Source organism: Caloenas nicobarica, chromosome 32 (assembly GCF_036013445.1).
Source record: "Caloenas nicobarica isolate bCalNic1 chromosome 32, bCalNic1.hap1, whole genome shotgun sequence".
Lineage (NCBI taxonomy): Eukaryota > Metazoa > Chordata > Aves > Columbiformes > Columbidae > Caloenas > Caloenas nicobarica.
In genome coordinates, this window is record NC_088276.1 from 2,622,306 (window position 1) to 2,633,641 (window position 11,336).

Genomic DNA, 11,336 nt, shown 5'->3' on the forward strand with positions numbered 1-11,336 from the left:
TCTGGACCCAAGATGTCCCATCTCCGGACCCAAGATGTTCCATCTCCAGCCACCTTGGGCCAACCAGACCCCTGATGTCCCATCCCTGGAACCCTTAGGCCAACAAGATGTCCCATCCCTGGACTCTGCGAGGCCATTAGGAGGCAAAATTTCCCATCCCTGGATCCCTTAGGTGACCAAGACCAAGATGTCCCATCCCTGAAAACTATGAGGTCACCAAGATCAGGATGTCCCATCCCTGGACCACTTGGGCCACCCAGACCCAGGATATCTCATCCCTGGACCCAAATTGTCCCATCTCCAGCACCCATGGGCCATCAAGAGCCAAAATTTCCCATCCCTGTATCCCCTGGGCTACTCAGAGCAGGATGTCCATCCCTGGACCCCTTCGGCCACCAAGACCTAGAATGTCCCATCCCTGGACACTTTGGGGACACCAAGACCCAGAATGTCCCACCTCTGGACCCAAGATGTCCCATTTCCAGCCATCCTGGGCCACCAAGATGTTAAATGTCCCAACCCTTGGACCCCTTGGACTACCCAGGCCAAGATGTGCCATCCCTGGACCCCTTAGGCCACCAAGACCAAGGCCACTGTGAGCCAGGATGCCCCATCTCAGACCTCCGATGTCCCATCCCTGGAAACTTTGGGCCACTGAGACCAAGATGTGCCATCCCTGGGTCCAAGATGTCCCATCTCTGGAGCCAAAATATCCCACCCTGGACACTTTGGGCCACCAAGATGCAGGATGTCCCATATCTGGAACTTTTAAGCCACCATGACCCAAAATGTCCCATCGCCAGGCATCTTGGGCCACCAAGACCTACAATGTCCCAACCCTTGGGCCCGTTGGACCACCCAGGCCAAGATGTCCCATCCCTGGACACTTTGGGCCACCAAGACCCGGATGTACCATCTCCAGTCATCTAGGTCCACCAAGACCAAGATGTCCCATCACTGGACTCCTTGGGCCACTAAGACCCAGGATGTCTCATCCCTGGACACTTTGGGCCACCGAGACCAAGATGTCCCATTCCTGGAGTGAAGATGTCCCATCTCTGGACCCAAAATGTCCCATCCCTGGACTCTCTGGGCCACCAAGACCCAGGATGTCCAAACCCTTGGAGCCCCAGAGCTCCCAGGCCAAGATGTCCTATCCTTGCACCCAAGATTTCCCATTGCCGGACACTTTGGGCCACCAAGATGCAGAATGCCCAATCTCCAGCCCCCTTGCTCCACCAAGACCAAGGATGTGCCACCTCTGGACTCAAAATGTCCCATCTCCAGCACCCTTAGGCCATCAAGAGCCAAAATTTTCCATCCCTGGATACCTTGGGCCACTCAGTGCAAGATGTCCCATCCCTGAAACCCTTAGGTCATCGGGACATAAAATGTCCCATCTCTGGACACTTTGGGCTGCCAATACAGAAAATGTACTATCCTGGGACCCCTTAGACCACCAAGACCCAAGATGTCCCATCTCTGGACACTTTGGGGACACCAAGACCAAAGACGTCCCTTCTCTGGACTCAAGATGTCCCATCTTCAGCTCCCTTGAGCCACCAAGACCTTAAATGCCCCAACCCATGGACCACCCAGGCCAGGATGTCCCATCCCTGGACACTTTGGGCCACCAAGACCTAAAACGTCCCATCCCTGGACACTTTGGGACACCCAGGCCTAGATGTCCCATCTCCAGCTCCACTGGGCCACCCAGGCCCAGATGTCCCATGCCTGGACCCCTTGGGCCAACCAGAACCAAGACTTCAACATCTCCCCCAACTTCATCCCACCTTATGTGGAGAGTGTTGAACTCCAAGACCTCAAAAATTCTCCCCAAACATACCCCCTCCTCACCTGGGGATGTTCAACCTCAACCGTCTCCCTAACTTCACCGCACCTCATCTAGAGGACGTTGGACCCCAAGACCAAACATCTCCCCCAATTTCACCCCACCTCACCCGGAGGAGGTTGAACTCCAGCTGAGACCCAACATCTCCCCCCAGTGTTGTCCCACCTGGGGAATAGAAAACCCAAGACCCCAAACACCTCTCCAACTTTGTCCCACCTCATCTAGAGGGTGGAGAACCCCAAGACCCCACCTATCTCCCCAACTTCACCCCACATCATATGGAGGATGTTGAACCCCAACCAAGACCCCAAACATCTCTCCAACTTTGTCCCACCTCATCTAGAGGGTGGAGAACCACAAGACTCCCAACATCTTCCCCAGTCTTGTCCCACCTGCAGGATGTTGAACCGCAACCAAGATCCACAAACATCTCCCCAACTTCATCCCTCTTCACCTGGGAGCATAGAGAACCCAAGACCTGAACCATCTCCCCCAGTGTTGTCACACCTCACGCTGATGACATTGAACCCCAAGACTCCAAGATCTCCCCAACTTTGTCCCACCTGGAGGGCGTTGAATCCCAATTGAGACCCTCAAACATATCCCAAACTTCATCCAACCTCATCTGGAGGATGGAAAACCCAAGATCCCAACATCTCCCGTCAACTCCTCCTGATTGGTGAGTGGAGGGGTCGGGCCTGTGGGTGGCGTCTGTGGGCGGGGCCTGCCAGGGGCAGTGGCCACTGCTGCTCTCCCAGGGAAGTTCATCTGGATCCATTTTGGGGCCACCAGGAAGTTGGTGTTGCCCAACAAGACGTGTGAGTGGGTGGAGGGCCCATCAGGGGGCATCTGTTTGGCCAGTGTCTACTTGTCCATCATCCATCTGTCCATCCGTCCGTCCCTCCACATGGCCATCCCTCCATCTCCTCATCCCACCACCCACCTGACCCTCATTCTTCATCTCCTGGTGTCTCCACCCTCATCTGTCCATCTGTCCATCCCCATCTTCTCACCCACCTCCTCGCCCCTCCATCTCCTGGTGTCTCCATCTCCTCGTGTCTCCATCCATCTGTCCATCCCCATCTCCTCACCCACTACCTATCCAACCCTTTCTCTCTTGGTGTCTCTATCTCCTCATCCATCCATCTCCTCACATCTCCCTCTCCTGGCCCCTCCATCTCACAGAATCACAGAAATCAGGGATTGGAAGGTGAAAGAGTCAGTCCGAAGAACAGTATTTGCCTGAACATCACCATCAGGGACTTGGAGAACAGATGTCCTGATAGAAAGAATTGGGCAATGGCTTGGAGAGAGGCCTGACGACAAAAATTGTGTTGTACAGGTCTCTCCAACCCGGGGGCTACAGGTAACAATGGCTGCTGTACGGATTCCACCTGCAGCCGCAGCCAGACTTGCCCCCACCTCCTAAAAGGAATTGCGTTCTACAGGTCTCTCCCACCTGGGGACTATAGCTGCTGTGCAGAAGATGGATTTTCACCTGCTGCCTCAGCCAAACTTGCCCCCACCTCCTACCTGCTACTAAGGCAATGAAGAAGAGCATGCGCAGAGGCTCTCCAAAGGTCTTGAGGTCACCCAATGGACCAGTAAGAGACCCCTAAACCGAGGCGATGCAGGCACAGACGGGTTCTGGCAAGCGAAGCGGGGACTCTTCAGGCCTGTGCAGTTAAGCCTGGATTGCAAAACAAAGGCAGAGATTGGCCTCAATCCATGGGAGCGAAGCGGGGTGAAGAAGCATAAAAGACGATTCCCGACGGGACATTGTTGAGCTCTCCCCACCAAAGGATCATGGATCATGACGAAGAACTGGCAGGACTCTTCTCACGACACCTGAGACCATAGGGACGCTTTTGGATCTCGTAGTGGCAGCCAACCCTTTTTTTTCCCCCTTTCTTTTCTTTCCTTTTTCTTCACTCTCTCTATCACGTGCCGCTTTATGGGCAAAATAAATAAAGAAACACTGATGATTGAATTACAACCCCTTGGCATTTTCATTGCCTTAATTTTGCACTTCAAGATCAAGGTAAATGAAGCATCACAAGTCCATCACCGAATGGACCGTGACAGGCCTGGATCACAAGTCTTATGAGGAGCAGCTGAGGGACATGAGGCTGTTTAGCCTGGAAAAAAACAGACTGAGGGGAGACCTTCTCGGTTTCTACAACTACCTGAAAGGAGATTGTAGCATGGAGGGTGTTGGTCTCTTCTCCCAAGCAGCAAGTGTTAGGACGAGAGGAAATGGTCTCAAGTTGTGCCAGGGAAGGTTCAGGTAGGATATTAGGAGGCATTTCTTCATGGAAAAAGTTGTGAAGCAGTGGAACAGGCTGCCCAGGGAAGTGGTGGAGTCACCATCCCTAGAGGTGTTTAGAAGACATTTAGTTGGGTTTCTTAGGGACATGGTTTAGTGCTAGAGTTGGGTTATGGTTGGACTCGATGATCCTGAGGGTCTCTTCCAGCTGAAATTATTCTATAATTCTATTGACAAATCAAATTCAGGGTGATTATTCCCTTTAATGCCAGTTACAGGCCTGCAGTGTTACGTGAGGTGCCAAGGCTCTCACACACCCCTACATGCTTTGGGCAGGGACAGCGATGGTCCTGTCCAGGGCAGCCATCCCCATCCACAGTGAGTGTGGGACAGACACCCCAGACAGCATTGCAGACAGATTCGGTGTCTTTGTGCAAGAAACTCATTCCCACCTCTGAAGCATCGCAAGATCTGTCCCTTCTCTATCCAGTAGATGTAGGGCAGCCCATGAATAGGAAGCGCATCACACCGCGGTATCCATGTGTATAGCAACACTTCCAAATCTCCTTTTTTTCTTTTCACCAAACCTGTTCTCAGCTCCTTGATAACATAATCAAGGAACAGACGAACCATTGTCACCTTGGGCCTGTCAGCAGCACCTTGTCATTCCTAGAGATCAGTGACACGTCTGCCCAAGTACCTCAGGGGCAGCAGAGACGCCACTGACAAAACACACGTTTCCTTCCAGGTCTGTCATTCCCAGCCCTGTTTCTCTCTGGCCTTGGGGACAGCAGGGCTTGCTCCCTCTCCTGTTGCCCAATTTCAGCCCTAACTTTCCATCTGCCAACCACTGTGACATTGCTCTGCTCTGAAGTCAAACCTTTGCACACAGGGGGACCTGGATTCTTGATATCAACCAGATTTCCCGAGAACTCTCAGAGCTTGGCCGGGTGCTACAGCTGAGGTGCCACAGCCCAACTGTGCACTGATGCCCTCAGCCAAGGGCACAGCCAGGACAAGCTGCAGCCTGTGCTGTTTGACACCCATGGAGTCACCGCCAAGGCGTGGTGGGACAAGTCACACAGCTTGGGGTGCTGCAATGGGTGGGTACGGGCTTTTCAGGAGAGACGGGCTGGAAGGATCAGCAGTGGGATTCCCTCAGAGTGAAGAAGTTGCTTGGATGTATGGAGCTCCTTTATGTGGGGAGTGACAAGATGGGTTTTCCCTTGTGAGTGAGGGCACCAATGACAAAGCCCTGGGGCTGCAGGGGCACATGGCCATGGCCCCCAACAATCTGGTGCCACCGAAAGTGGGGCACAGCAGTCAGGGAGATGTACCAGCATAAGGACGAGAAAGCAGCACTGAAAGACTGTGCTGGGGATATTGGAAAGTATTTCCTTTTCCTTGAATGAACTTTTGATGGAACGGTGCAACTGCGGCCATTGTTGTGGCCTCTTTCTGTGCTCAGGAGAGTCCTGAAGGCCAGGGCCCCCCTTTTCTTTAGGGGGCACCGGGGGCTCCCCGGGTAAGTTGTCAGCACTGGTGTGACCCCACACACACAGGTGTGTGCCAGTGTGCAGCTTCCCAGTTTGGAGAAGCAGGGAGGAACTGGAGAGTGTAGGGCTCTGCCAAGGTAGGGTTCAGGACCTTGTGCACATGGTGTGGGATGCTGAGGGACCTGGGCTGCTCTGGCCCAGCAGCGCTGGGGAGGCTGCAGCAGTGTAGGAGTAGCCTGAGAGTGCTGGAAGGGTGGTTTCAGAGATGGTGGAGGTTTTCTTCATAGTGGGAAACAGTACGAGAAAGAAATAATGGCACACAGTGCAGCTGGGGAGGTCCAGGCTGCACATGAGCAGGAAGGAATGTGAGTGGAAGGGCAGTGCTGTGGTGGAGCAGGTCATCCAGAGGCAGTCTGCATCAGCCCAAGGCTTTGTGCTTCAAGGAACAGCTGGGGAGGATGGAGAGAGATCAGCAAAGGAAGGAAGATGCTCAGACAAGAGCAAGGTGGGCAGCAGGGGGCATGTCTCCAGCCTGCAGGGAAAGAGGTGCAGGTGATGCCACAGCACAGGACAGGCTGTCGTGGAGATGATCAAGGGATGTAAAGAGGCTGAAAGCCCCAACAGACATGAGCTCCTTCTCCCCTTGACTATGGCTGTTGTCTCCAGCTCTGATGCCTGTGAGGAGACACCTTGTCCTTACAGCACAGGGGCCTCATGGCCTCCTTGTCCCCAGCCAGGAACCTGGGAGGTGTCGGACCATAGTCCTGCCCTTGGCCTTGCACAGCCCCACATCACACTGTCCCAGGAACAGCCCTGGGTAATGTGGGAGGGACAGGATCTCCTTTCCCAGGGTCTGGGGGTCAGGGCTTGGCCCTTTGATTAATGAAACACATCCAGGTTTACTGATCATCAGAGAGACCTTCACCTTGCTTTTACTGACCTGTCATCTCTGCCTCCAGTTCTCTTCTCTAACCAGACCCTGGGGTCATTTCCTCAATAGTGTTCCTCAGGGGGACCCAGTAACATTACAAGAAGCTCTGGAGTTTGAATCTGACTTGGGCTTCTTGAGAGGTTGCTTCAACTTCCTCCAGGGTCTGAGGTTCATGGCCTCAGCACCAAACCCACCAGAGGGGTCATTAATGTGCCTTGGGCTGCTCCTGTGCTGGTGAGCTGGGCTGGGCTCCTGGGACAGAGGGAGCTCATGGCAAGCGGCAGCGCTGCAGAGAGACAGCTCTGCCCAGGAGCAGCTCCTCTGCAAAGCGCAGCAGGGCTGAGGGCTCTGCCTGGGGATCTCAGGGAGACGAGCAAGGCAGAGAGAGATGAAAGGTGGTCAGGACTGGGAGGATGACTGAGAGCTCACTGGAGGAGAAATCTCAGCAACCCTTGCCATGGTAAGTCTCTGGGTGCAGGGCAATGCAGCTGTAGCTCCTGGAGGCATCTCCTGAAGTTAGCACAGGCACAGCTTGTGGGATGTGTAAGGAGGGGGCTCTTGTTCAGGCAATGTTGAACAGCTGTGAAGCCGGGTGAGGAACCAGGGGTGCCCAGGGCTGTCCTGCAGAGCAGGGTCCCTGCACCCCAGGGCTGTGCTGGGGCAGGGACTCTGCCACCTGCCAGGGTCAGTGCTCAGCCTGCCCCGGGGAGATCCCCACGGTTCTATTGGGAGAAGCTGTGGGGGGAAGGGATGACCCCTATCAGGGCAGGAAAGGTGCTTCTGCTGTGGAGAGGATGCTGTGTGGGTCAGTGCTGCTCACAGCTCCAGATCACCCCCACGACTTTTCTGAGGGGATGCCTCAAAGAGAAGATCAATGCAAGCATTACCAGACAGATAGGGAGCTTTTCTGAGCCTTTCTTTACAGTTTCCTATCCGAAGGGGTGAGGGGTACAGGAAAGGAGAAAATGAAAATGAGCCCTCCTGCTTAAACAAGTCACTGAGACTCCCGAACTGCAGCTTTAGGTGATCAGTATGCCTGCCAGAAGCCTCAGAACATCCCTTCAGCCGCTGCTCTGCCTGTGCACAGCACCAGCATCACATATGCTGAACCCATCAGCCTTACTCTGACCTGTCCTGTTTTCCAACCTGCAAACAGGAAGATGCCCCCAGGCAGTGCCCTGTGAACAGGCAGGGTCTGTAGGGTCAGGGTGAGGACACAGAGGGTGGGATGGTCTGTGAGTGCTGACTGGCAAAAGACACGACACATGCAACACCTTCCATGGGGAGAATCTCCAGGCAGCAGGGGATTGACCAGAAATGAGAGGAAACTAAACCTGGAATTGTTATGGGAGGGATAACAGAGAAGACTCCGTATGATCCCTCCAATGCAGATCCCTCCTGTTAGCAGCCCCCTCGCCTCCTCTCCCACTCAGCAAAGCCTCTGCCCTCAGGGCTGGGGGCTCCAAGGCATGAAGCAGCTCCTGTGCAGCCAGAGCTCCAGTTCCCTCTGCAGAGCACAGGGGCTGAGAGCAGCTGCCCGGCAATGCTGGTGTGTGGGAGGTGGCTGCACAGCTGGGGAAGGGTGATGCTGTCTGAGTGCCCGGCTGCCTCTGCCCTGGCCTCTCTCACACCCACCCTCACCGCAGTTTCCTTCTTGCTCCACTGCTCTGGGTCACTGCTGTTGTGATCTGGTTCTTGCTGTCAGGCTCTCTGGGGATGGGAGTTTCAGCTGCAGTCACAGCCTGATATTGTGGGTCCTTTCCTGCAGGTGTGTCCATGGGAACACGTGTCCCAGCTTTGCTCTGACCTGTGGGGCTGTGGGCAATGCAGTCTGTGGGGCTGGGGAATGAGCTGAGTCTCCCTGAAACAAATGCCATCATTAGGACATTTGGATATCTCCTGGGAGTTTCCTTAGAAGCTCTGAACTACCCTCCAGGATGCCAACCTGTCCTACAGCATCTATTTGTTATGTGAAAGCCCCATGGAGGAGCACAGAGATGCTGTGACAGAGAAAATGCTGTTGGGTTTGTGAAATCAGTGGTTTTCGGGATAAACGTGGGATACTGAAACCTTAGGAGAGAGTGAGACATGTTGTGGTTTGAGGTGGGTCCCTCTGCTCTCAGCAGTGCCTGGTGGCTTTTCAGGGTAACATGGGATTGTGATCAGCCTCCATCTCAGAAAGGTGCCAGCCCAGGGCAGCTGGAGCAAGACAGAGGGACAGAGCAGCTGCCCTCACTCTGCACTGACCCACAGGTATCCTCTGGTCTCGCAGGACTCGCTCTGTTCTCTCTGAGTGCAGCAGAAATGCTGAGGGTTTCTGACACCCAACAACACTCCCCAGGGTGGGAGGGCAGAAGGAGCTGTAGAAACGCCAAACCTCTCAAACTCAGTTTCTCAGCCCTGCGGTTACAGATGCTGACAGTCCCTTCTGCACCAGGAGCGGTTCCATCTGACAAAGCTGAACCCCAGGACTGGCCCCTGCCCCACCCCATCACACAGGGTCAGGCTGACTCCTCAAGAGCCCCTGGGCAGAGACCCTGCTCTTCATTGCACACTCATCAAGCACCGACAAGGGCTCCAGCCAGGACGTTCTCCTGGAAAAAGAAAAGGGTCTCTTTGTGGGAGGCTCTGTGGGAAATGGCTTTGTTTATTCCCAGAGAAGTCTCATCTAAAGAGTCACTGTCTTTTCCTCCTTGCACAGGTCCTCATGCCCACAGGCAGCAAATGTCCAACAGCAGCTCCATCACCCAGTTCCTCCTCCTGGCGTTCACAGACACACGGGAGCTGCAGCTCTTGCACTTCTGGCTCTTCCTGGGCATCTACCTGGCTGCCCTCCTGGGCAACGGCCTCATCATCACCACCATAGCCTGTGACCAGCACCTCCACACCTCCATGTACTTCTTCCTGCTCAACCTCGCCCTCCTCGACCTGGGCTGCATCTCCATCACTGTCCCCAAATCCATGGCCAACTCTCTGTGGGATACCAGGGTCATATCCTTTGCAGGATGTGCTGCCCAGGTCTTCTTTGTATGTTTCTTAATTGGTGCAGAGTATTCTCTTCTCACCATAATGTCCTACGATCGCTACGTTGCCATCTGCAAACCCCTGCACTACGGGACCCTCCTGGGCAGCAGAGCTTGTGTCCACATGGCAGCAGCTGCCTGGGCCAGTGGGTTTCTCGATGCTCTGTTGCACACGGCCAATACATTTTCACTGCCACTGTGCAAGGGCAATGCCCTGGACCAGTTCTTCTGTGAAATTCCTCAGATCCTCAAGCTCTCCTGCCCAGATGCCTACCTCAGGGAAGCTGGGCTTCTTATATTTGGTGCCAAGGTATTCTTTGTATGTTTTGTGTTCATCCTCCTCTCCTACGTGCAGATCTTCAGGGCCGTGCTGAGGATCCCCTCTGAGCAGGGATGGCACAAAGCCTTTTCCACGTGCCTCCCTCACCTGGCCGTGGTCTCTCTGTTTATCAGCACTGCCATGTTTGCCTACCTGAAGCCCCCCTCCATCTCCTCCCCATCCCTGGACCTGGTGGTGTCTGTTCTGTACTCAGTGGTGCCTCCAGTAGTGAACCCCCTCATCTACAGCATGAGGAATCAGGAGCTCAGGGATGCCCTGAGGAAACTGATGGCTGGATAATTTCAAAGGCATTAAACTTCTTATCTTCTGCATATCACTCATGACATAACTCATGACAGGTCCAACCTGTCTTTTTTATATTTCGTAGTTGTAGATGATTTTTTGGAGTTAGGGGAAGGCTTGTTTGGTTTTGCTTTTTTAACTATGATAATACTGCCCACAAAGAAATGTTATTATTCATCCCACTTCTAATTATCTGTCCACCTTTATAGTTCAAGTGAAAGACCTTGTAAATGAGAAGTTGTGCTCTCTGTGTATTTAAACAAAATAAATGACCCTGCAGTGAACAGTTTGTCTGAGATCTTTCCTCTGCAACCTTTGTGAAGGTCAATACAAGGTGTCTGTGGGCAAAGATGGAGGAAACAGTCCCAGCAGAGCTGCTCTGCCAGGGAGCACCAGCCTTGTTCTTTCCAGAGTCCTTCTCTTTCCACTTCCCCACTCTCCTTCTCAGCCCTTGTGCTGCTGCAAGGCCTGAGGGCTCCCAGGGCTTGGTCACAGTCGAACTGTGTATCAGTCCTGTGACCAGGACAGGCAATGGGCACTTCTGTGACAGAGCTGGCCTCAGAACAGCATCTCCAGCAGCAAGGGGATCTCCTTAGCACAGTGCCTGAAGGTTTAGATCTTCTTCCAGAGTTGTTTTAAAGAACATGCCTAAGGAATAGACTCTCAAGAGGCTCATTGTTTGGCTTGTTTCTCTGTGGGCTCAGTGTGATGAGATCAGGGTCCCAGTGTGGCTTTCGAGGGACTTCGGGCTGGTTGTTCAGCAGCTGCTTGTTGGTGGCCAGCACCCACGCACATGGTGAATAAGGCAGGGTCCCTCTGAGCACCCTCCGTGGCCACCCAAGAGTTTGTGTGGGACGCGGTCAGCGGCAGTGACCACCATCAGCTGGGGCTGCCTCCCAGTCTGACCAGTACGGCCCTGCAGAGTCACCACAGCCCGGGCACCACAGCCCACTTGATCTACAGAGCAAAACCCCCAGCTCGGGGGCTGTGGGGAGCGTGGGGACAGGGTGCAGGAATGGCAGCCAGGCCAGTGCAGGTGTGCTCTCCCTAGGGAAAGGCTTTGTGGGGAGATGGGATGTCCCAGGAGAAGAGCAGGACACAGTGTGTGTGCAAGAGAGACATGGAAACAGTCTGTCATGCTGCCGG

At 54.1% G+C, this 11,336-nt stretch overlaps 1 protein-coding gene across 1 annotated transcript; it reads left to right on the forward strand.

Annotated features, from left to right (window-relative positions):
• The first annotated feature begins 9,614 nt into the window (after positions 1-9,614).
• Positions 9,615-10,187, forward strand: LOC136000309 (olfactory receptor 14J1-like). The gene has a single exon (XM_065654086.1). It carries the CDS (start codon positions 9,615-9,617, stop codon positions 10,185-10,187), a length of 573 nt encoding a protein of 190 aa, XP_065510158.1.
• The last annotated feature ends 1,149 nt before the right edge of the window (positions 10,188-11,336 follow it).

Bases quoted from the DNA above. Each gene is read 5' to 3' on its own strand.
- LOC136000309 (XM_065654086.1), top strand. From the start codon at position 9,615: ATGTCCTACGATCGCTACGTTGCCATCTGCAAACCCCTGCACTACGGG.